This window comes from Malus sylvestris, chromosome 10, assembly GCF_916048215.2.
Source record: "Malus sylvestris chromosome 10, drMalSylv7.2, whole genome shotgun sequence".
NCBI lineage: Eukaryota > Viridiplantae > Streptophyta > Magnoliopsida > Rosales > Rosaceae > Malus > Malus sylvestris.
Window position 1 is genome coordinate 33,952,806 of NC_062269.1, and position 25,820 is coordinate 33,978,625.

Genomic DNA, 25,820 nt, shown 5'->3' on the forward strand with positions numbered 1-25,820 from the left:
TGCGTGGGCCCTTACTCCCAGACCGGGTAACGGTATTTGATTTTTGAATTTCTCACACTTTATGTTTTTCTTTTCTATAATAATTTTGAATAATTATACAATTTAGGGGAATGAAAATAAAAAGATGGCTACTCGGAATCACTGTCGATGCTGTCCATTCCCTTGAGTCCCCTTCTCTTTTGCTGCACATGCAACCCAACCAAATCACCACAATATTATGCAACCTTTACTATTTTATCTATTTATTTGTTGAAGAATATCCATTTGTCTTTTCTTATATTAGTTGTTATGCGCATTACATTAATAAATTAAATTACGTAATTCATAGTAGAATTTATGATTTCAATGCATTAATTATAAAACAAATAAAAGAAAATTTGAAGTTTTTAGGCGTTACAAACAAATCAAAATTTGAGAACTAGCCATGCTCCTACATCGTATTTTTGGAATTAAAAGAGGAATGTTTTTTTTTAATCCAAAATTCTTTATAAGATTCACATAACTTCTCACTTTCATCCTTGATATTTAAAATTGATATAAATTATCCTAAGATTGCCCACCGTTCCATGATAAATATTTGTTAAATTCAGAATATTTTTGTCATATCAACTATTCCTCTTGAACTGATAGTTTCTTTAATTTAACAAATATATTTTACTAAAATACCAAAATAATTGACGATAGACAATCTCAAAGACCACTTTTATCGGTTTTAAATCTCAAAGATTAAAATTAGGAGTTATAATAATTTCAAAGACCATTTTAAAAATCACCTATTCCTCTTGATCTGATAGTTTCTTTAATTTAACAAAGATTTTTTTTTACTAAAATATTATAATAATTGACCGTAGACAATCTCAAATACCACTTTTATCTGTTTTAAATCTCAAAAATTAAAATAAAGAGTTATAATAATTCCAGAGATCATTTTAACTAAAAAAACCAAAAAGGAATAACATGTCATTAACACTAAAAAAATGGTGACTTCCATAAATAAATCAAATACAGACTGTTTTTCACTTTTTCACCACTATAAGAAATATTATTAATGTTGGTATGAAAAGACAATGTTAAATATTATTATTCTCCACTTTAAGCACCTAATTATTTCCTCCACTAAGAAAACAAAAAGTGAATGACAATTAGTCGCAAACTTTTGAGCAATGTCAATTATATACTAATACCTTACATGAATTGTGTCTATCGTCGAAGTTAGTCTAATAACGCATTATCACGTGTAAGTTTTTTATTCACATATCAATACATTTTTGAACTGAAACGCAACGGTAGCATTGAACCCGTTTCATATAAACCTGACCTCAAATCTAGTTGGATCTTGTTCTCTAGCAAAAATATATTTCCTTTTCTATATTAATGAAGGTGTGTGTGGAAATTTAAAATTTATAAAAAACTGAGGAAAAAGACAAAAGAGGAAAACAGCATGAAAGAGCAGCATATTACCTTCTTCACACATTTCTTCTCCCTGACCTCATATCGATTCCTTGTCAAGTCAGATAGCCACATCCCTGGAAAACAATACTGCCACCCAAAAAAGTATATTTAAATTAATTTTTTGTTTTTAATTAAACCCAAAAATTAAAATTGAAAAGAATAATGATTTTTAAATTTTAACATACCTGCAGAGTTCTATTAACATTTTTGGCCCCTTTTTTGGGTCTCTGAGGGAGCTTTGTGCCTTTCATTGCAAGGAAATCATCTTCCTTCTCCTTCCTCGACAAAGCAATATAAATTCTCGGCCACTCCACCACTTCGTAGTTCACCTTCTCCGCTGCCGCAGCGGCACCACAATTAGCTGCCGCTCCCGAATCAGCTTGAGCTCCATTTGGCTTGCTGTCATTTTTGGCTGCTGCTGATGACCTGCCTGAGCAAGCTGGCACCTTTCTCTCATTTTTCTCCGGCGAAGGAGATCGTTTCCCTGCCGTAGATCTAGAAACGGCTCGGGAATTGCTGCCACCAGTAGGGTTTCTCGATTGCGACCCATTAACGCCGGCAGATCGATCTTCCAAATTCCTGGTCATGGCCAAAGAGAAGAGGAGATTGTAATAAAAGGGTGAGTTGGGGAGATTTACATCTCTGCCACTGACCAGAATTTGGGTCTTTTTGGGCCCGAAGTAGGCTTCGGTGATGTCCATTGAATGGTTAAAGCCCAGAACATTAAATGCTTATTTTAGATGACATTCCAAATCCGACGGACCGGATTGAGGGAGCATGTGAGGGATGTGCCAGTGTTGCAGAGGGTGAGGGAGGAAATTGATGGATTTTGTGAGGATTCCACTGACTTATTGACTAGCAACATAAGACAAGACATGCTTCCGGTAAATCGCCTCCGTTGTTTTTCTCCTCTTGCCTCCGTCTCCCTCGTCTCCCTTCGTCGTCTCCCTCCTCCTCTCTCCCTCTCTCTGGAATCGATCGATCTTCGAAGAGGATAAAAAGATCTTTAGATTTCTGTAATAGTACCTTGTGCCTTTTTGCTATTGTGATGAGTGTTGATGAGTATTTATGGTTTAATATAGTTGTTACAGGAGAAAGTTGTTTAGTTAAAATCCTAAGAAGATTAGGGTAAAACATTCCGACTGTCTCATTATTGATAGTCTGAATTTCTGCAATCTCTGAGATATATTTGGGATAATTTTATAGTGATATACGTCAAGGTTTAAGAAAAACTTTGCTGCACTACACTATAGGAGTATCTGGGTTAAAGAAAATTTTCTGATTTAAGCATTTAGCTCTTGGATTGCATTAAATCAGTATTTAAAGAAATTTTTTGTATGAGAGTGCATTGATAGAAATACTTGTATAAAAGAATAGAATAACTATTTTGGAAAGCAGCTATGCCAATTCAAAGACAATTACAAGTTATTTTAACTTACGTAGTACAATTCAAAAGGAAAAAGGTGCAACCTCCACTTCAACTTTCTATGATGCACAAAATTTGCCAAAAACAAAAAGAAATATCTTCCAATTTTTTCTTCATATTGCAGGACGCCAAAATATTGGGTGTATACTCCACACCTCCAATTTTCCATTTTACAAACAATCTACAAATGAAGTCCTGCTCAATTTCCATTTTGTTTGGCTCTTTCATCTTGTGAAAAGGCATGGAAATTTGTCGTTGATTTCTACAAACAAAAAGTCAAGCAGCTAAATATATAAGACGATCAACATTTTATACACATCTATATTTGTTTGTATGTATTTATAGTTGTCATATATGTAATACTCACATTAAGCAATTGAGTGAAAGAGACATTTTGGTACCAACATGTAATCTCGTCCAAACTTCCAGAAGTTAAAAATGAAAACTTGGTTCCCTTTGATATATCCTATGAGAGGTGAAAGAAAAAAAAATGAGAGTTGAAATTAATATATTAGAAAATAAAAACGAGATAAAAGAAGTTGACAAGCTAAAAATTCTTTAAAAGTAAGGCAATACCTTGGTGCATTGAATTTCTTGTGTAGCTTGAAAATGTTGTTCTGAATCAGTACCAACATTGACATATCCCTACATTTATGTTTAAAGAGTAAGTTTGAATTCTCAAGCTCAATTCTTATGTCTAGAAATTAAATTTTGATATAACTTTATTAAAATTAAAAGAGTTAAAGGTCCTTACTTGAGGCAAGCTATCAAATAAATGAGCCTCATGTCCTATACCCTGGAGTGTTTGTGAACTTTCACATGTGCAAGTAAATTCCTACAAAAAAATTTGACCAAAAAAATAAAATTACATTTGCAAGATAACACATTAATCACGTCGTACATGCAAAGAATACAATTTAGGTACCTCCATAGCTATTCGTCGTCTTGCATGAGTTTTTTTACACTTGGATGTCGACTTAGATTTTTTTTGTTCAAGCGGGTCCTTCTACACAAATGGTTATAACGCTTTCCCATAGATTCTTTAGGATTGTCATGAGCACCCACTTCATGGTAATCTTTCATACTTCTAGCCCTTGCCGCTCTTGTCCATTGATTTAATATGTAATGTGATGAGATTTTTTTTTCACATTATTCTTATCAAGCACTTTGATTGCATGACCATATAAAATCCCAACAAAAGAGAATTTCATACAGCTACAATCAACTATCTGTGTTGAAGCTTCAAATTTAACCAAGTGTTCGTGACGTTGTCTAGCACAAAATACTATGTACTCCATAATCGTCTCAGACTTATCAACTTTGTGAATACTACAACCAAGAAAGCATGTATACTCTTTTTGGAAATGTTTAAATACCTTTGGGGTATAAACCTCCACCGCTTGCTGCAACATTTCAACATTTGCTAATAATATAGGACTAGGCTCCATCATCGTGAAATCAGCAAGCAATTCTTGATATCTTCGATCTGCTAACACTCTCTTAGAATGCTCAAAGAATCGTAGAAAATTATGTTTAGGCAGACATTGTTCATAGATTCACTATGTGCTCTTCATGTTCACAGTGAAAGTATGTTTAGGCAAATTTCATATTTTTCGATATGAGTCTTAACATGGACAAAGAGTACTACTACGACGATATGAGTCTTAGTACCACTATGGTTGTATTAGTTTTCTGTTAAGATGCCTTAATTGGCTTATTCTGCATTTTCATGTCTAATTAGTTACCAATGTTTTTACTTTTCCTGCGTTTTGTAAATCTTTTGTCATGGGTTATTATTACTTTTTATTTCACAGTTTGGCGGGTCATAAAAGTTGTGTTTTGAAGAATTTATTGTAAGGATGATTGGTTATATGTTGTTTGTACGTTTCCATGTTTCATCAAATTAGTAGAAGATTAAAATTATATCTGTAATACTGTGCATATAATTTCATTCGTTGTATTATGATTGAGTTCGTAATTGGAAAATCTTGCAGCTTAGGCTTTCGATTGTAATTTTCATAAATATGGGATTGTGTAAATACATAATGTTTTGTATATCTGATTTTTTATTGAACACGACACATTTATGTTTGAACAATATAGTAGAGAAGATTACATAGACAAGAAAGAAGATAAGGCACCTCAACAACCCAATGTGAGAAGAATGAACACCTCATAGTGTACCATCTAGCATATCTATTAAATATATATGTACCTAACCTTTTGTATGTAAATAGTATGTACAGTTGTACATACATTCAAGTAGTATCTTTTGTACTTAAATAGTATTGCACATAAAATTTTAGTACAATTTTCAATCCCGCAACATCGCATGGCCATCATTTGCTAGTTACTATAGTCTAAAGATGAGAAGGAAATTGACACTATATATAAGCTACAGTAAAAAATACTTTGATGTTGATTTCTTCACCAAATTGCCATTCTACCCAAATTTTTGCTTTGTTACGGATTTGCCAGGTTTCAAAGGGCCAGACAGAGGCCCAGAGGGCTGGACCAAAGCGGCGCAGTCTTGAAACAATTAAATTACTTTTTTGCCCGTTTGGATTTCAGATCGGACGGGCAGTGGTGAAGATTATGGGGGTATTTTTTGTCATTGCACGTTTGGGGTTTAGGGGGCATGTTGTCCGCTTCGTTGGAAGGGATTGAGCCATTGAGGGGGTTGTTGCAGACGAGAGAAGAAGATAGAGAGAGAGGGAGAGGAGGAGAGATCTTGCAGACAGGCAGAGGTGCAGCAAAGCAAGCAGCGATTTGTTGAGTTTAATTTTGGCATTTTGGTTCTCCGGTTCTTAATTTTTTACGTGCTGCTTTTGGATTCAATTCGAATCAAATAACGTAGTTGGTCTTGATATGAATACTCTCTACAAAAATAATTAGGGGTTTTTGTTTAATTTATCACTGATTTGCTTTGATTTGGCTTTGAATCTTTGTTAATTTGGACTGCGGGTGGTTCTAATATGGAGGAGAGGCTTCAAGAGCTTATGATCTTGCCGACTTAAGTACGGTCCTTCTTCAACTCATATAAACTTTCGTCGGGTACGGTTCAAACTCTTAAGAGTTTTATGATTTTGCAAAATCATGTCTGCAGATGTTATCTCTTTAGTTGAAGTTGCATCATTAAACTATACCACTGAATTTACTTAGAAAATATGTAGACCACTCTCTGAAATGCAAGATAGATGAACTCGGTCAAAACTTAAAAGATTGGACCCTAACATGATCTGACATCCTCAGCGGTACCAATTTAATCGATAAATTGATGAGGCCACCAATACATTTACACCTTCAACTGATGCAATATTACGTTCACTTGTGTGAGAGATGTCAATAGTTAAGTACAGCGACTTCCAAAGGCTGTTGATATTTGTAAAATCCGAAGAACTAAACCTAATAGAAGAAGAAACTTCACTTTGAAAATAAGGATCTAATATGGTAGGGAAGATATAATATTTTGACAAATTAAAACAAAGCAATCACATAATTAGTAGTTCACGCGAAAGTTAATGAGGAGTTCACGCATAACACGACTTTAGGAACAGCTAGGACCAATTTTAGTGCAAGAGAACATTTCATACTTCATGAATCAGTGACCTAAATTTTTCTCGAGCACTCAATCTATGCATAAGATACTACAAATAAGAGCACAGTTCAAACCAAATGCAGGGCAACAATGTGCATTCTATTCCACAAATTAATTCCTAAAAATGAAAATATGTCATAAAATCAGAACGGTGTTTGATCTCATTGTCCTAAATCTAACAGACACCATCAATCTCAACGAAATAATAAACCACATGATTGACATTCTCTCTTTTGAAATAGCTAATTCAGTTAAGTTCTTATACTAAAAAAATATAGTGAAAAGATGTTTACAAAGCATATACATAACACATATTATAAGACATTGATACTAAGTATCATCTGCTGTAGTCAATCTGGTAAAAACTTGATAAAACTCAGTATCTACATGCATTTAATCAGAGACAAGCTGGGGCAGTCTCCATCTTCATTACATTTTTACTACTGTTTGACCATTGGGAATATTGGAGAAGGTTTGCTGGCATGAAAAACCTCTAACCATACAAACACTCTCTTCTTTATTGAAAAGCTTTGGAAAAAAAAGGTGAAGAATATTTTATCCCAATTACAATTGGAATGATCAGCTTTATCTTTTTCATGTTTTTTTTTTTTTAGAACCAAAAGAAAAACAATAAGGTTTAGGTTAAATCAACATGCCGGTTAATGTAAGAGACTTTGTCCCATCAATCAGTCTGAGGTGCATCTTCTCGTACCCAGTGCACAAGGCTCCCGCTTTACGCAGGGTCTGAGAGAGGTGAATGTCGGCTAGCCTTACCCCCATTTATGGAGAGGCTGCTCTCAAGTCTCGAAGTCTCAAATGCAGTAAATCATCAAAATCCTCACTGACACTCAAACATATAAGCGAACTAGAGCCATTGCAACTTTTGTTAACATATACTTCCGCATTCGCCATTTTTATTGTATATTGATTCTTGATGTCAACTTGATAGAATATTGATGCAAACTGAACTGCTTATTTTATGGCATTGATTCACCTATCTCTTGGTTTTTCAATTATTTGGAGATGACTTGATTAATTTGTGATTTTGTGGGAATTACTCAAGTAAAATGTGCATTGTCTAATTACTGCATTTGAGAATGCAATTGTATTGCTGCAGCCTTTTGAGTGAATTTTGCTGTAGATATTATTCATAACTGTTGTCGATTATAGTTTGAAAACCTGGTACAGAGAGCGGACATTTTTCTAGTAATGCCCAAAGCCCAAATCTATTTTTCCTCCTATTCCCAATTCCCTTTTTCCTTCCATCCACAACCTACCAACCCTCCACGGATCCACCACCTGCTCCACCTCTCTCCTGTCCACCACCACCGAATTTCTTAATTTCTATTTTTCATTTTTTATAATGTCCTAATTTTTAAATTTAAATAAGCTTTCTAATCTTAGCCCAAATTAATAATACAGGATGCTATTGAAAAAGATATATGATGGATGAAATTTTTTGAATTTCTAATAGATTATAGTTATTGCTATGCTTATTAGATTGTAATTTATGATTTTTTACTATTTGATTTGATCACGTGTTAGTTAATATATATATATATATATATATATATGTATGTATCTATGTATGTATCTATGTATATATGTTTGTTCATTAACTGATATGATTTTTTGTTTTAATAATTGATATGTGTAGAAATTAGAAGTTTGGAACGATATTATTAACACGTGAAAACATTATTGATTAGTTTGGACAATATTAGTTAATCTTAGCCCAAATTAATAATACAGGATGCTATTGAAATTAGAAGTATGGAACAATATTAACACGTGAAAACATTATCAATAATTGCTGTATATATTATTCATAGCTATTGTCGATTATGGTTTGAAAACCCGATACAGAGAGCGGACATTTTTCTAGTAATCCCCAAAGCCCAAATCTCTTTTTTCCTCATATTCCCAATTCCCTTTTTCCTTCCATCCACAACCTACCAACCCCCCGTGGATCCACCACCTGCTCCACCTCTCTCCCGTCCACCACCACCGAATTTCTTAATTTCTACTTTTCATTTTTTATAATATCCTAATTTTTAAATTTAACTGAGCTTTCTAATCTTAGCCCAAATTAATAATACAGGATGCTATTGAAATAGATGTATAATGGATGAAAGACTTTGAATTTCCAATAGATTATAGTTATTGCTATTAGGGGTAGGTTCAAAAAACCGAAAACCGAAAAAAACCGAAAACCAAACCGAACCGAGGTCGAAAAAAACCGAACCGAAAAAAAACCGAACCGAAACTGTCAAATCGAACCGAACCGAATCTGATCAGTTCGGTTTCGGTTTTTGAGGTTCGGAAACCGAACCGAACCGATATAAATATTTAATTATTTTGTTCAATATCTATAAATAGTTTAGTCATACAATGCTAACAAAATAGAACCCGTTGCCAAGTTGGTTTCAGGGAAACTTTAGAAGCTTAGGGCCATGGGTTCGAACCCTCATGCCTCCATTTTGGGGAATCTTTTTATTTTTTTATGAGAAATCAACCCTTTAACCCTAGCCACTAGTTGAACCTCTTCAATTTTTCATTCCCACTCCTAGTTCCGCCGCTCTTCGTCTTCCTCCTTCCCACTCCCAGCAACCTGCAACAAAACCCATTAACCCTAGCCACTAGTTGCACCTTTTCAAAATTTCATTCCCTTATCCCTCTCCTCTGTACTCTGGACGACTGAATCATCTCCTTCCCACTCCCAGCTCCGCCGCTCTTCGTCTTCTTACTTCCCACTCCCAGTGACCTGCGACTTGCGACCCGTCTCACATCTCGTCGATTTGCAAGTGTCGCCGACTCGCCGTCTCACTCTCAGTCTCTCACCCCCCGTGACCCACGACTTCCTCTCGCCTTTTCGAGTCTCGACCCACGACCTCCTTCCTTTGCACGGTAATTTCTCTCATGTTGTATAGATTTTGTTTTTAATTTCATGGGTTTTGCAGATTTTGTATAGATTTTGTTTCTCTCTTGAACGGTGTCATTCCAAATCTCTCTCACCATCTCAGCGACCTGTCTCTCACTCGCCATCGCCGTCTCAGAGCGACCTTTCTCTTATCCCTCTCACTCGCCGTCGCCGTCTCACTCTCAATCTGAATCTGTCACCCCTGCAACCCACTACTTCCTCTCGCCGTTTCAAGGCTCAAGTCTCGACCCACAACAAATTCCCTCATTTGCAAGGTTAGTCTCTCACCCCATGATGCGTTTTGCAGATTTTTTTTTTCAATTTCGTTGGTTCCGTCAACATATATGACCCGCTATCATATTGGCTCCAGTCTACGGTTGTACTTAAATGGTTTGTAGGGATTGTTGAATTGATTGCGATCATTTTGTGTTCAAGTGCTTGCATGTTGTGTTCATGTTTTGTCATGTGGTGGTGGTAACGGTGGTGGTAGGAAGAGTGGTGGTAACGGTGGTGGTGGTAACGGTGTAGCTTCAGTCGAGAGGTGACTACTCTCGTGTCAAGGGCAGGTGCTTTTCTTGGTGTAGTTAATTAATTAATAAGTATGCTGATGATAATTACTAATTAGTGTTAATCTCAATTTAGGTGGTCAACTTTTTTTTGTGTTTTATTATATACATGAAGAGAGACTTTCATGGAACAATTGCATCAACACTATAATGTTCCAAATCACTAATGACTATGAACTCGTTCCATCTAAGTCATCGTCCTACTTGCATGTAATTGTGGGAAAGGAATATTATAGAGCTAAGTACAAATGTATTTACCTAAAGCTAATTGAGAGAGAGAGAAGAAAAGGTGTGTGATTGTAATTGTAATATTGTATCATGTAGGGAGCTGAGCTTCTTTAATTTCATTGTTTTCATAAACCACAATTTACAATTTAGTTGTTGGATATTTGGTTGGTTCTAAAGTCTAATCTGTTTTATAATTAAAATCCATTTCATGGGATTTGTTTGCATGGAAATGGCTTTGTATTTGTTTTCCATAGAGGAAAGGCTACTTTGAACAATGACCCAAATACTAGGCACTCTGTGAACCAAATAAAGAAATGGATGCTTGGCATATAACTCAAGTAATGTTGTGGTTGTTTTGCATTTTTTGGAGGAAAAAAAAAAAAAAAAAAAAAAAAAAAACCGAACCGAAAAAAACCGAAAAAAATTTGGGCCGAACCGAACCGAACCGAATTTCGGTTTGGTTTCGGTTTTGGCAAAAAACCGAACCGATAAGAACCGAACCCAGCCTTAATTGCTATGCTTATTAGATTGTAATTTATGATTTTTTACTATTTGATTTGATCATTTGTTAGTTATATATATATATATATATGTTTATTAACTGATATGATTTTTTGTTTTAATAATTGATATGTGTAGAAATTAGAAGTTTGGAACGATATTAACACGTGAAAACATTATCGATTAGTTTGGTCAATATTATTTCTCATAGTTTAACTCCAATTTTGGATGGTTCTGATCCGATTTTGGATACTTCAAGTCCAATACTAGGACCACCCAATGTTAGAAGTCTGGATCCGTCATTGCCACGAGGTGCTCGTAAGATGTTCCTGGTTTGGAGCCTAATCGGAATCTGCCAAGGTCGGGGGAGGGGGGCATTTATCCAGATCTCCAGCTTTTTTGGGAGTGGCTCAGATTTCATTTAGATATATGTTATCAAAGACATGTTCCTTTGTAAACTTATTCAGCGTTTTGTAAATCCACATTTTTTGTTTTGTTTGAATAGGTAATTAAGCCCTTGAATGCAACTGTTGTTAGGACATTATTATTTTTATCCGCATCAAATTTGAATTTCGAACTTCCGACAAACAATTGAAGTTAAATATTAATCAAAGCAAACAACTGAAGTACTTAAAACAGAACACATCGTGTCCTAGTAGCTTATTACACATTACAAAGACCAACAGAAAGCATCACGCATGCTAAGAATACTATATGAGTTTAGTACATTTTTTTGAATCAAATTTTTCTTTGCAAGCGAGCCACTTTCAATGCAATTGCTAATGCTACTTTATCTTTCATATCATCAAAGAAACGAAAATAGGCATACCTCCATGACGTCTTTACGATTAATGTGCCACAAACTCCCCAAAAGCCTGTGATGAAGCCGAGTGTGATACTGACATAGAGCCAAAGCTTTCCATTATCGTCTTCATCTTTATTATCTCCTGCATCACTAGAGGGAAAAGGCGGTGTTTCATCTCCCGGGCACTTAGTTGAAAGAGGAACCCCACAGAGTAATGGATTGCCTTCATACATGGATGGGTCCTCGAGCGTCTGGAGTTGGTTGCCCGTAGGAATTCTTCCAGCCAAGTTGTTGAAAGACAAGTTCACATGAGCCAAGAGCGACAAAGAGGAGTAACTCCGAGGAATTTGTCCCGAAAGGCGATTGCATGAGATATCAAGAGTTTCCAACCAACGCAAATTTCCAATCGATGAGGGAATGTTCCCCCTTAACTGATTTCTTGACAAGTTCAACGTTCCCAATGCAATGAGGCTGGTCATTTCTTCAGGAATTTCGCCTTCGAAATTATTTGATGAAAGATCAATGCTATAAACCCATTTCAAAGCAGTGCTGTAATAAACGAGTTCGCTTCCTTTCGTCATGACTGTTGTTTGGATCTCACCATATCCAGAGTCTGAATAATTGTTGGATGGAGAGAAAGTCAAAGTAGTCAAATTCTTCAAACACTTGGGAATAGTCCCTGAAAGATTGTTATGGCCAAGGTCTAGGATGTGAAGGAAGGGAAGATTGCAAAGATGGCGCGGGATATGTCCACTTAAAAAGTTGGAATGTAAACGCAGCGTAGACAACTCGGAGTGGTTTGATCCGATCCATAAAGGAACACTTCCGGTTAATTTGTTGCCTCCAAGATCAATACTGAGCAAAGAAGTTGCATTCTTCAACTCGATGGGAATTTCGCCATCAAAATTGTTGTTGTTCATCTTCAGTATAAATAGAGAACTCGGGACACCCATTGAACTCGGAATATTACCAGAGAGGTTATTGTCTGCCACATCAACAACCCATATATCATGCCACACACTCCATGCTTCTGGGAATTCTCCGTAAAACTGATTGCTCCTTAGGGACAGGATTGTCAAGTTCTGCATGTCGCAAAGAGAGGATGAAATTGTACCATTCAAGTGATTCTCCGCAAGATTCAAAACTCTTAATTTGGGCATCAGTTGTCCGAAATTTGAAGGAATAGGCCCGGAAAAACTATTACTTTGGAGATAAAGATAAGTGGCATCAGAAGAGAAATGTGGAAGTTGACCTTCAAATTGATTATGACTCAAAGCCATAGACTCTAAACTTGGAAATTTGAGTTGGGATTGAAGCTTTCCGCGGATTTGGTTGCGCGATAAATCCAAACGCTCAACTTTGGAAGATAAGTTGAAGAGCCATTCCTCTGGTATAGAATCTGAGATTCTGGTACTACGAAGGGTGACATCAAGTAGCTCAGTTTGAGATTGAAGCCATACAGGAAATGCAGGACCTACTGTACAATTTATAATGCAAATTGTGTGGAGCTGGAAGGGGGGAATCCACTCATAACTCACATTGAAAATGAGCGGCATAGCTCCATCCGTGGACAGATAAAGAGATTGCAGTCTTGTGAGATTCATGAAATGAGTTTCTGTTAAGATGCCTTCCCATGAATTCCCATCCAAACCCAGGTCAACTAGCTCAGAGAGTTGGCCCAAACTTTCGGGAATAGTTCCGTTCATGTTGTTGTTCCAAAGGTTTAGACTTTTCAAGGATGACAAGTTTCCAACAGAAGTGGGAAACGAGCCCCAAAACAAGTTGCTGTGGAGGTCAAGGTGCTGCAAGTTTGTTGGAACTCTTAAGGAGTCAGACAATTCTGTTGCAAACTCATTGGAAGACAAATCTAGTGACTCTAATCTGTTATTTGTGCAATTTGAGAAACCACTCAAAAGCTCTTGAAACCCCCCATCAAATTTGTTGACAGCGAGTTTTAAGGTCTTTAGATTGCAAAAGTTTCCAAGGAGTTTGGGAATTCTACCTTTGAGGTGATTATAAGATAAATCAAGGTGTTTAAGAGATTCGAGGCTTGCAAGTTGGGGAGGAAAATGACCGGTGAAAGAATTTCTACTTAGGTCAAGTGTTTGGAGGTTAGTAAGGTTGAAAATGCTTTTGGGAAATTCAGATTCTCCCCAAGATGATGCAAATGAGATGTTGAGATATGTCAAAGTTGGAAGTTGGCAAACAATGTGAATCCCTTGGAAATAATTGTAACTTAGGTCTAGGTAGCTCAAATGTTTCAAGGTAAGCAAGGATGAAGTTACCTTACCTGCCAAGCGAGACCTTTCATAAGCCGACTCGTCCCACTCTTCATAACTTCCAAACAACCGATCTGCATAAGTATTATGGAGGTCAATTTTCATAACTTCCAAACAATGTGAATCCCTTGGAAATAATTGTAACTTAGGTCTAGGTAGCTCAAATGTTTCAAAGTAAGCAAGGATGAAGTTACATTACCTGTCAACCAAGGCCCTTCATAAGAACCACGGAGATCAATTTTTGCAGCGTGGCCAGTGCGTTTGTCGCACGAAATCCCTTCCCATTGACAGCAATCGTGACCAACCCAAGAAGAAAGCCGACCGGACTGATCGGTGAGGTGTTGTTTAAAGCTGAGAAGTGCTCCTCTCTCTTCCTCGATGCATGATTTCGCAGTGACTGAAAGATATGAAGAGGCCAAAACCAGAAAGAGCCAAATGTTGAGGTGAAAAGTAGGGTTGAATAAGCAAGCATGGAACCTACCCATTTTTACCAAGTTTTTCTTTTTTGTTGCAGATGGCTGGCTACTGAGGTGAGGATACAAGTCAATATATAAGAAGCTGAAGCTTGTTAGGAAATCGATGGGGTCGAAAATTCCAAGTCCTCCGCCCATTCTACAAGTTAGCAAAGTCCTCTCAGGTTGACTAGACTTGGATTTATATCGCACCGTTTTTCACGAATGAATGATTGAGATTTGATCAATATATAACTGCTGTCGATTGTAGTTTGAAAACCCGATACAGAGAGTGGACATTTTTCTAGTAATGCCCAAAGCCCAAATCTCTTTTTCCTCCTATTCCCAATTCCCTTTTTCCTTCCACCCACAACCTACCAACTCTCCACGGATCCACCACCTCTCTCCTGTCCACCACCACCGAATTTCTTAATTTCTATTTTTCATTTTTGATAATGTCCTAATTTTTAAATTTAACTAAGCTTTCTAATCTTAGCCCAAATTAATAATACAGGATGCTATTGAAATAGATGTATAATGGATGAATTTTTTTGAATTTCTAATAGATTATAGTTATTGCTATGCTTATTAGATTGTAATTTATGATTTTTTTACTATTTGATTTGATCATGTGTTAGTTAATATATATATGTATGTATGTATGTATGTATGTATGTTTGTTCATTAACTGATATGATTTTTTGTTTTAATAATTGATATGTGTAGAAATTAGAAGTTTGGAATGATATTAACACATGAAAACATTATCGATTAGTTTGGTCAATATTATTTCTCATAGTTTAACTCCAATTTTGGATGGTTCTGATCCGATTGTGGATACTTCAAGTCCAATACTAGGACCACCCAATGTTAGAAGTCTGGATCCGTCATTGCCACGAGGTGCTCGTAAGATGTTCCTGGTTTTGAGCCTAATCGGAATCTGCCAAATGTCGGGGGAGGGGGGCATTTAGATATATGTTATCAAAGACATGTTCCTTTGTAAACTTATTCAGCGTTTTGTAAATCCACATTTTTGTTTTGTTTGAATATATAATTAAGTCCTTGAATGCAACTGTTGTTAGGACATTATTATTTTTATCCGCATCAAATTTGAATTTCGAACTTCCGACAAACAATTGAAGTTAAATATTAATCAAAGCAAACAACTGAAGTACTTAAAACAGAACACATCGTGTCCTAGTAGCTTATTACACATTACAAAGACCAACAGAAAGCATCACGCATGCTAAGAATACTATATGAGTTCAGTACATTTTTTTGAATCAAATTTTTCTTTGCAAGCGAGCCACTTTCAATGCAATTGCTAATGCTACTTTATCTTTCATATCATCAAAGAAACGAAAATAGGCATACCTCCATGACGTCTTTACGATTAATGTGCCACAAACTCCCCAAAAGCCTGTGATGAAGCCGAGTGTGATACTGACATAGAGCCAAAGCTTTCCATTATCGTCTTCATCTTTATTATCTCCTGCATCACTAGAGGGAAAAGGCGGTGTTTCATCTCCCGAGCACTTAGTTGAAAGAGGAACCCCACAGAGTAATGGATTGCCTTCATAAATGGAAGAGTCCTCAAGCGTCTGGAGTTGGTTGCCCGTAGGAATTCTTCCAGCCAAGTTGTTGAAAGACAAGTTCACATGAGCCAAGAGCGATAAAGATGAGTAACTCTGAGGAATTTGTCCCGAAAGACGATTGTGTGAGAGATCAAGAGTTTCCAACCAACGCAAATTTCCAATCGTTGAGGGAATGTTCCCCCTTAACTGATTTCTTGACAAGTTCAACGTTCCCAATGCAATGAGGCTGGTCATTTCTTCAGGAATTTCGCCTTCTAAATTATTTGATGAAAGCTCAATGCTATAAACCCATTCCAAAGCAGTTTTGTAATAAACGAGTTCGCTTCCTTTCGCCGTGACTGTTGTTTGTATGTCATCATATTGAGGAGGGTCTGAATAATTGTGGGATGGAGAGAAAGTCAAAGCAGTCAAATTCTTCAAACACTTGGGAATAGTCCCTGAAAGATTGTTATGGCCAAGGTCTAGGATGTGAAGGTAGGGAAGATTGCAAAGATGGCGCGGGATATGTCCACTTAAAAAGTTGGAGTGCAAACGCAGAGTGGACAACATAGAGTTGTTTGATCCTATCCATAAAGGAACACTTCCGGTTAATTTGTTGCCTCCAAGATCAATACTGAACAAAGAAGTTGCATTCTTCAACTCGAAAGGAATTTCCCCACCAAAATTGTTGTTGTTCATCTTCAATATAAATAGAGAACTCGGGACACCCATTGAACTCGGAATATTACCAGAGAGGTTATTGTCTGCCACATCAACAACCCGTATATCATGCCACGCACTCCATGCTTCTGGGAATTCTCCGTATAACTGATTGCTCCTTAGGGACAGGATTGTCAAGTTCTGCATGTCGCATAGAGAGGATGGAATTGTACCATTCAAGTGATTCTCCGCAAGATTCAAAAATATTAATTTGGGCATCAGTTGTCCGAAATTTGAAGGAATAGGCCCGGAAAAACTATTACTTTGGAGATAAAGATAAGTGGCATCAGAAGAGAAATGTGGAAGTGGACCTTCAAATTGATTACGACTCAAATCCATATAATATAAATTTGGAAATTTGAGTTGGGATTGAAGCTTTCCGCGGATTTGGTTGCGAGATAAATCCAAACGTTCAACTTCAGTTTGAGATTGAAGCCATACAGGAAATGCAGGACCTACACTACAATTTGTAATGTAAATTGTGTGGAGCTGGAAGGGGGCAATCCACTCATAACTCACATTGAAAATGAGCGGCATAGCTCCATCCGTGGACAGATAAAGAGATTGCAGTCTTGTGAGATTTATGAAATGAGTTTCTGTTAAAATGCCTTCCCATGAATTCCCATACAAAGCCAGGTCAACTAGCTCAGAGAGTTGGCCCAAACTTTCGGGAATAGATCCGTTCATGTTGTTGTCCCGAAGGTTTAGACTTTTCAAGGATGACAAGTTTCCAACAGAAGTTGGAAACGAGCCCCAAAACAAGTTCCATTGGAGGTCAAGGTGCTGCAAGCTTGTTGGAACTCTTAAGGAGTCAGACAATTCTGTTGCAAACTCATTGGAAGACAAATCTAGTGACTCTAATCTGTTATTTGTGCAATTTGAGAAACCACTCAAAAGCTCTTGAAACCCCCCATCAAATTTGTTGTCAGCGAGGTTTAAGGTCTTTAGATTGCAAAAGTTTCCAAGGAGTTTGGGAATTCTACCTTTGAGGGAATTTTCAGATAAATCAAGGTGTTTAAGAGATTCGAGGCTTGCAAGTTGGGGAGGAAAATGACCGGTGAAAGAGTTTCCACGTAGGTCAAGTGTTAGGAGGTTAGTAAGGTTGAAAATGCTTTTGGGAAATTCAGATTCTCCCCCAGATGATGCAGAGGAGAAGTTGAGATATCTCAAAGTTGGAAGTCGGCAAACAATGTGAATCCCTTGGAAATAATTGTAACTTAGGTCTAGGTAGCTCAAATGTTTCAAGGTAAGAAAGGATGAAGTTACCTTACCTGCCAAGCGAGACCTATTCCAAGCCAACTCGTCCCACCCTTCATCACGTCCCAACCGATCTGGATAAGTATTACGGAGGTCAATTTTTGTAGCGTGACCAGTGCGGTTGTCGCACGAAATCCCTTCCCATTGACAGCAATCGTGACCAACCCAAGAAGAAAGCCGACCGGACTGATCGGTGAGGTGTTGTTTAAAGCTGAGAAGTGCTCCTCTCTCTTCCTCGATGCATGATTTTGCAGTGACTGAAAGATATGAAGAGGCCAAAACCAGAAAGAGCAAAATGTTGAGGTGAAAAGTAGGGTTGAATAAGCAAGCATGGAACCTACCCATTTTTACCAACTTTTTCTTTTTTGTTGCAGATGGCTGGCTACTGAGGTGAGGATACAAGTCAATATATAAGAAGCTGAAGCTTGTTAGGAAATCGATGGGGTCGAAAATTCCAAGTCCTCCGCCCATTCTACAAGTTAGCAAAGTCTTCTCAGGTTGACTAGACTTGGATTTATATCGCACCGTTTTTCACGAATGAATGATTGAGATTTGATCAAATGAAATTTAGTTAAATCTCGACATTTGCTTTTCATGTTTTGGTGTGCAAAAAGAGCATCACTCGTTTGGAAATGCTTTTAAAATAATTGAAAGCGTTTTTAAAGAAAATAATTTTAAGATCCAAGAATTGGTTCCACACAATAGCACGTAAGACCTATGTCGAAGCATAAGAACATTGTGTGTTTTACGAGGAATTAGTAACAAAAATAAAAGTGAAACAGCTTTGTTATTGAAGGAAGAAATACAGAAGCAAGCTTTGCACACGAGATTAGCATGAAAACACTCCAAAAAGATATTTATAGCCAACATCAATTAATCGATGCGATGCCAGAAACCAATAAATTTAAATAAAAATAAAAATAAAAAAAAAAACACATTTGAGAAAGAAAAAGAAAATTCTAGTTTATCTAATTGCCGAGTTGGGTGGCGTCCACTGAGTCACAGACAGACCGAGTCAAAAAGGCACGTACACTTCTCACTTTTTCAGTCAGTGACCCCTGCTGACCAAAATGCCCTTACCCCGAAGTCTAAAATCTCATAACTACCCCTATGAGCTCAAGAAGAACATCTCAGCCGTTGATCCTCCGAATGGCAAAAACCATCATCATCGACATCGACGGCGGGAACACTGTATCCTACAAAGCAAGGGCAGGTGGACTACGAAAAGGTGGTGCGTGGGCCCTTACTCCCAGACCGGGTAACGGTATTTGATTTTTGAATTTCTCACACTTTATGTTTTTCTTTTCTATAATAATTTTGAATAATTATACAATTTAGGGGAATGAAAATAAAAAGATGGCTACTCGGAATCACTGTCGATGCTGTCCATTCCCTTGAGTCCCCTTCTCTTTTGCTGCACATGCAACCCAACCAAATCACCACAATATTATGCAACCTTTACTATTTTATCTATTTATTTGTTGAAGAATATCCATTTGTCTTTTCTTATATTAGTTGTTATGCGCATTACATTAATAAATTAAATTACGTAATTCATAGTAGAATTTATGATTTCAATGCATTAATTATAAAACAAATAAAAGAAAATTTGAAGTTTTTAGGCGTTACAAACAAATCAAAATTTGAGAACTAGCCATGCTCCTACATCGTATTTTTGGAATTAAAAGAGGAATGTTTTTTTTTAATCCAAAATTCTTTATAAGATTCACATAACTTCTCACTTTCATCCTTGATATTTAAAATTGATATAAATTATCCTAAGATTGCCCACCGTTCCATGATAAATATTTGTTAAATTCAGAATATTTTTGTCAAATCAACTATTCCTCTTGAACTGATAGTTTCTTTAATTTAACAAATATATTTTACTAAAATACCAAAATAATTGACGATAGACAATCTCAAAGACCACTTTTATCGGTTTTAAATCTCAAAGATTAAAATTAGGAGTTATAATAATTTCAAAGACCATTTGAAAAATCAACTATTCCTCTTGAACGGATAGTTTCTTTAATGTAACAAAGATTTTTTTTTACTAAAATATCATAATAATTGATAGTAGACAATCTCAAATACCACTTTTATCGGTTTTAAATCTCAAAAATTAAAATAAAGAGTTATAATAATTCCGAAATCATTTTAACTAAAAAAACCAAAAAGGAATAACATGTCATTAACACTAAAAAAAATGGTGACTTCCATAAATAAATCAAATACAGGCTGTTTTTCACTTTTCACCACTATAAGAAATATTATTAATGTTGGTATGAAAAGACAATGTTAAATATTATTATTCTCCACTTTAAGCACCTAATTATTTCCTCCACTAAGAAAACAAAAAGTGAATGACAACTAGTCGCAAATTTTTGAGCAATGTCAATTATATACGAATACCTTACATGAATCTATCGTTGAAGTTAGTCTAATAACGTATTATCATGTGTATGTTTTTTATTCATATATCAATACATTTTTGAACTGGAACGCAACGGTTGCATTGAACCCGTTTCACATAACACCTGACCTCAAATCTAGTTGGATCTTGTTCTCTAGCAAAAATATATTTCCTTTTCCATATTAATGAAGGTGTGAGGAAATTTAAAATTTATAAAAATCTGAGGAAAAAGACAAAAGAGGAAAACACCAGGAAAGAGCAGCAGATTACCTTCTTCACACATTTCTTCTCCCTGACCTCATATCGATTCCTTGTCAAGTCAGATAGCCACATCCCTGGAAAACAATACTGCCAACAAACAAATATATTTCAATTATTTTTTTTTGTTTTTAATTAAACCCAAAAATTAAAATTAAAATTAAAGAATAATGATTTTTTAAATTTTAACATACCTGCAGAGTTCTATCAACATTTTTGGCCCTTTTTTTGGGTCTCTGAGGGAGCTTTGTGCCTTTCATTGCAAGGAAATCATCTTCCTTCTCCTTCCTCGACAAAGCAATATAAATTCTCGGCCACTCCACCACTTCGTAGTTCGCCTTCTCCGCTGCCGCAGCGGCACTACAATTAGCCGCTAATTGATCCGATTGCAACAAATTAGAGTCAGCTTGAGCTCCATTTGGCTTGCTGTCATTTTTGGCTGCTGCTGATGACCTGCCTGAGCAAGCTGGCACCTTTCTCTCATTTTTCTCCGGCGGAGGAGATCGTTTACCCGCCGTAGATCTAGAAGCGGCTCGGCCGTTGCTGCCACCAGTAGGGTTTCTCGATGGCGACCCATTAACCTCGGCAGATCGATCTTCCAAATTCCTGGTCATGGCCAAAGAGAAGAGGAGATCGTAATAAATGGGTGAGTTGGGAGATTTAGGTGGATGAAAAAGGTGGGGACTTTTGGGAGTGGGAGGGATCAGATGGAGGGTTTTTTTCTACACTTTCCCAGAACAGAGATAAGTAATCAGAGGGAAAGACAACAGAAAACGACAGGATTTAATTCCCAATTAAATGAAGAAAAAGCAAGATTAACCTTCTATTATATACTAATTAATTAGATAAATACTCTCACTGCCTCCAAGAAAATCTTTAAAAAAAAAGACACAAATTCCAATGAGAAAAAAAGGGTAATTGGGAGGGAGGATTTTCAAGGAAGGTGATGAGATTTTTATGAATTTTCTATAAATCCACTTCACAAAAAGTGAAAAAACAAAGCAAAAAACAGAGAAAGAGCAAAACAGAGCATTTGAATCTGTTTGGTCTCTGTGAGAGAAAACAGCTGAGAGACCATGAGAGAGGTGGATGATGAAGGAAATTTTATGGTGTATCGAGGGGTAAAAGGGTCAAATAAATGAAAAATTGTAAAAACGCGTAGTTTTTGAAGTTGGATTGAACAGGATCAGCTGGACAAGAACATGGGTTGGTTGTACCAAAAAGGACCCAAAGGGTTTGTAAATTTTAGATCTTGAACCAAAGGACTAAACAGTCTCTGAGAAAACAAAATCTCAGCCTGCAAAAACCCTAATTGGAAAAAGAGTAAACTGTCGGTTTACCCCCTGAACTTTCGATTTCCCCCCTGAACTTTTTCATTGGAAAATTAAGGACTCAAACTAATTTTTTTAGCCAATTTGCCCCCTACTGTTAGTTTTTCATAGATTCCATCCATATTTCCGTTAAGTGAGACCATGTGCACAACATGTGAGGGTAGTTAAGTTATTTCACTCTTAAAAATGATTAAAAAACTAAAAATAATAAAAAAAGCAAAACTTTCCCTCTATTTTTTCCCGCTAATTCCTATCCTCGATTTTATTTTTCCCTCTCATTCCTATGCATGAGAAATGACATATGGTGTTATTGTCTACCATTTTTATTTTCTCTAACAAATTAATAATTTGACAAATGCTAATGGTGCTATTGTCTCAAAAGCAGTGCATTAATATAAGAAACCCTAGTCTTTTTTATGGACATGTTTCTTATATTAATGCACTGCTTTGGAGACAATAACACCATGAGTATTTGTCAAATTATTAATTTGTTAGAGAAAATAAAAATGGTAGTACATGCTTCAAAAAAAAGATTAACTTAGCTACTTATGAAGACAATAACACCATATGTTATTTCTCATGCATAGGAATGAGAGGGAAAATTAAAATTGAGGATAGGAATTAGCGGGAAAAAATAGAGGGAAAATTATTATTATTATTATTTATTTTCAGTTTTTAATCATTTTTAAATTGAAATGACTTAACTATCCTCACATGTTATGCACATGGTCTCACTTAACGGAAATATGGATGGAATATATGAAAAACTAACGGTAGGGGGCAAATTGGCTAAAAAAATTAGTTTGAGTCCTTAATTTTCCAATAGAAAAGTTCAGGGGGGAAATCGAAAGTGAGGTGAAAGTTCAGGGGGTAAACCGACAGTTTACGAAAAAACCCCAAATAAAATCATAGCATATATTAGGAAAAAAATGGGAGGACCAAAAAGTAAAACCAACGTGATTGGAGGACTGGACTTTAAATATTTTTGACAAGAACAGAGATAATGCAAGATCTACCAAGTGATCCGGAGCAGTAAAAATTGCATTAAAAGAGGTAAATATTATTAATCCACAGGGAGAAAAAAGGAAAGAAATAAAAACAAAATAATGAAAGGAGTTGGAACTTGGAAGGTTGGTATGGGGAGGGTACCTGCTAGGAAGCGACCCGGAGGCTTCCTTTCTCGGTCTGCTGCCATTAGAAAACGACGACGTAGTGGAGGAAGAAGACGGAAGGGGCGGCGGGGGCGGCGGAGGCGGCATGGACTTGTCTCTCCTCTGCAGCTTTGAAGCCTGCCTTGCTTGGGCTGACGAAGAGGACTCATCGGTGACAGCTCGGATCTCAGTCCTGGAGACTCTCGACCTCTTTCTCTGGCCCCACTGCAGCAGCACATCGCCGGCGCCGCGGATTGGGCTGGGAGTCCGGCTGGGACTCTTGTCCAGCCGCTGCTGGGTGTGGTGGTGGATTTCGCCGTCTGGGGAAGTGGGTCGGGCTCCGAATTGGGATTGGGTCGGGTCTTGAGGCGTGGGTTGGGATCGGAATCTGAAAGGTTTGGTGGGTTCTAGAGATGTGACTATACTGTTTGTTGTCACGGTGTCTGTAATCCCGTCGTCTTTGGATATGGTTCTCACGGTTGGTTTCTTGCCATTGCTCAGAGGAACGCAATCTGGGCTCACTCTCAGGTACCTGAAAAAATAAAATTCAAGAACCCATTAGAGAAATCTAAACGTAAATCCGTTTCCGCAGCTGAATTCATAAAATCGAAGAACAAATCGACATCAATTTGGACGAATTGAGAAGGAAATAAGTAAAACGAACTCAGAATTTCTGGGTAGGATTATCTGTTTTACTGAAGAGATGATAAAACCCAAGATCTTAGCTGAAATTTTTGGAAACAATTTTGCAATCTGATTGAAAACGGGGAATCGAAATTGGCCAACAGAAGCTGGGTATTGGTGAGAGTGGTTTGAATGTTGGTGAGGAGTGATTCGAAACCGAAACCAGTTTTCTAACACCATTTTTCTGCAGTTGACAACAGAAAGCTGAATCTGAAGAACCGAGACAGAGAGCTCTGTTATCTGCGGGAGCAGAAGCATTTCTGCATCAGCAACCGAATCCGATTGGACCCAGAAACTGATTTCGACCCAAGTGAAAAAATCAGAGAGAGAAAGGAGAAGATCTCTCATCCAGTAAACGACCGATTGTTCAGAAAATTGAAAAAAAATTAAAATTAAATTTACAGAAACAGGAAGGAAATGATGAAGCCTGATCCCAAGAACCAACCAGCCAACAAAACCAATCGACGGTTCGGACTAATTCGCTGAGAATCGCACACCAATCAAGCAAAACAAAAAAAACAAGAAACATGAAAAGAGGAGCAGCAGGCAGACCTCATCATCATCCGGTGAAAAATTCGATCTCTCGGACTACCAACTCACCGCATTAACATCTCCTTTTTTGATACAACCCAAATGAAGAACCGAGTCAAAATTGTTGTCAGAAATCAATGGTTTGTTTCTGAGGATTTGTTCATCAACAATGGCACGAACAACGACGGGGAAGCTGAAAAGCTAGAGAGAGAGAGAGAGAGAGAGGAGGAGGAGAAGGCAGGTCCAAAGTCTGGCGAGACAATCAGAGAGAGAGATATGGGAGGCAGAGGCAGAACCCAATTGGGCGATAACATAAATTTATACAACGCGACTAAAATATGGTTGCCGTTGAAGGCTAACAACAAGACGCACTATGCACTTGTACCAGTGCTTTAGCAGAGTAGCTGCAATGGCAGGGTCGGCACTCTGGACACGTTTACTTGGTTTGGGCTTCTCTGTATTCACACAGCCCATTATACAAACATTTGAGGATTGGGCCTAATCTCTACTTAGACATGAACTTACTCGGGTAAAAGAGTAGACGCACACACTGCTCTAGCCAACTGCATATTCGGTGAAGATCTAATTGAGTCATAGTTTGGGGAGGTTGAGATTTTAACATTAAAACACGAAGAATATTTTTTCTTTTTGACGAGGATGTAGTCTAAACTAATGTGATCTCTCGGGCAACAAATCAAACTCAAGTGTAGGGTGCGAGTACATCATCTTGATCAACCGTTAAACTTGTTGATTACAAATCTTTTTTTTTAATTACGATATTCAATAAAACTTTAATAATACATCAAAGGCGTGTTCAACAACGAACCTCAGCTCCACATCTCAAAAATTGTGGATTTTTATTTTTATTGTACCAACTACACTTTGATAACGTAATTAATTTCATACTTTTCTCAATAGATAAACGAGGTCAACAGATAATTTCATATTTTGACATATAGACATACAAACACCTTTTCTCTTTTCTCTTCGTTAACAACTCCTTAAAGCACAAAGCGTTGATTGACTTAATTCTAAAACATAAAAATATATTTTGAGCTCAAACAAAATAAGCTCAAGTCTTAAAACACAAATTTGTGACCTCGACCAAAAGAAATACAAAATGTTGTGACACTTGCTCATTTGTTGGGTATGCTAACGAGGGTGCATTGTTGGGTATGCTAACGAGGGTGCATCAAACCAAGGGCAATCATGCAATTTAGTTTTCAACTTTTCAATTCAACAAATATAAAAATCAAGGAAAATACACATAAACATAACGAGTTACATATTTTTTTAACAAAATATAAAGCTAAAGCAACAATCAGCGAGATATAATCATATAAACCACAATTTAATGCCCTTTTATTAGCAACTTAAGCGTTCATTAAGTTCTACTACTCAGTACGAGTAATATTTCTCTTCATTTATAAATGAAAGATCTTAAGTTCAAATATCTTCGAAAATAAATTCAAACCAAACTGTTATTTCCGTTGTGTAGCTTAATCTAAGTTCCCTACCTACTTAATGTAAATATATCATTTTTTTTCCCTTTTAAAAAGGGAACCAACCAGCCTACCAGGGGCCAGGTCAAAAAAGACTAACATAAGCTCATAAGCTCTCTTGACCACCATCGTGCGATCCACCAACTCTATAAATCGAAATCAGAACGTG

The 25,820-nt window shown here is 36.8% G+C and overlaps 3 protein-coding genes and 2 long non-coding RNA genes across 8 annotated transcripts in view; 1 reads left to right on the forward strand and 4 right to left on the reverse strand.

Moving 5' to 3' along the window:
* Nucleotides 1-17,226, reverse strand: part of LOC126584796 (receptor-like protein EIX2) — a 38,691-nt gene extending 21,465 nt beyond the window's left edge. Inside the window, exons 1-2 of one of the 2 annotated variants that reach the window (XM_050249146.1) lie at nucleotides 16,977-17,226; nucleotides 11,270-12,970 (exon numbers count right to left, since the gene is read on the reverse strand). In XM_050249146.1, coding sequence (XP_050105103.1) covers nucleotides 11,430-12,970; nucleotides 16,977-17,208 — 1,773 coding nt within the window. In that variant the 5' untranslated portion in view covers nucleotides 17,209-17,226 and the 3' untranslated portion in view covers nucleotides 11,270-11,429. Of the gene's footprint in view, nucleotides 1-11,269; nucleotides 12,971-16,976 lie in introns of those variants that run through there. The other variant, XM_050249147.1, reaches the window with a different exon arrangement.
* LOC126584798 (uncharacterized) lies at nucleotides 1-24,505 on the reverse strand. Of its 3 annotated transcripts, XR_007610116.1 has the most exons (6): nucleotides 24,171-24,505; nucleotides 22,933-23,466; nucleotides 20,647-21,058; nucleotides 20,465-20,542; nucleotides 19,067-19,192; nucleotides 1-57 (listed from the first exon to the last, which is right to left on the reverse strand). XR_007610116.1 is itself a non-coding variant. In XM_050249150.1 (5 exons), the coding sequence occupies exons 1-5, from the start codon at nucleotides 24,179-24,181 to the stop codon at nucleotides 129-131; spliced, it is 1,089 nt and encodes a 362-aa protein (XP_050105107.1). In that variant the 5' UTR covers nucleotides 24,182-24,505; the 3' UTR covers nucleotides 1-128. The 3 variants fall into 3 exon arrangements, 2 of the variants coding, with proteins under 2 accessions (XP_050105107.1, XP_050105106.1); XM_050249150.1 differs by lacking the exon at nucleotides 19,067-19,192 and having other exon boundaries at nucleotides 1-182; XM_050249149.1 differs by lacking the exon at nucleotides 1-57 and having other exon boundaries at nucleotides 18,716-19,192.
* On the forward strand, nucleotides 5,832-11,332 carry LOC126584800 (uncharacterized). Its single transcript, XR_007610120.1, has 2 exons — nucleotides 5,832-5,895; nucleotides 10,951-11,332. It is a non-coding gene; the product is annotated as an uncharacterized LOC126584800 (long non-coding RNA).
* Nucleotides 7,706-8,649, reverse strand: LOC126584801 (uncharacterized). The gene is made up of 2 exons (XR_007610121.1): nucleotides 8,455-8,649; nucleotides 7,706-7,775 (listed from the first exon to the last, which is right to left on the reverse strand). It is a non-coding gene; the product is annotated as an uncharacterized LOC126584801 (long non-coding RNA).
* Nucleotides 15,351-16,934, reverse strand: LOC126584797 (receptor-like protein EIX2). The gene has a single exon (XM_050249148.1). It carries the CDS (start codon nucleotides 16,858-16,860, stop codon nucleotides 15,511-15,513), a length of 1,350 nt encoding a protein of 449 aa, XP_050105105.1. The 5' UTR covers nucleotides 16,861-16,934; the 3' UTR covers nucleotides 15,351-15,510.
* Nucleotides 24,506-25,820: the final 1,315 nt, after the last annotated feature.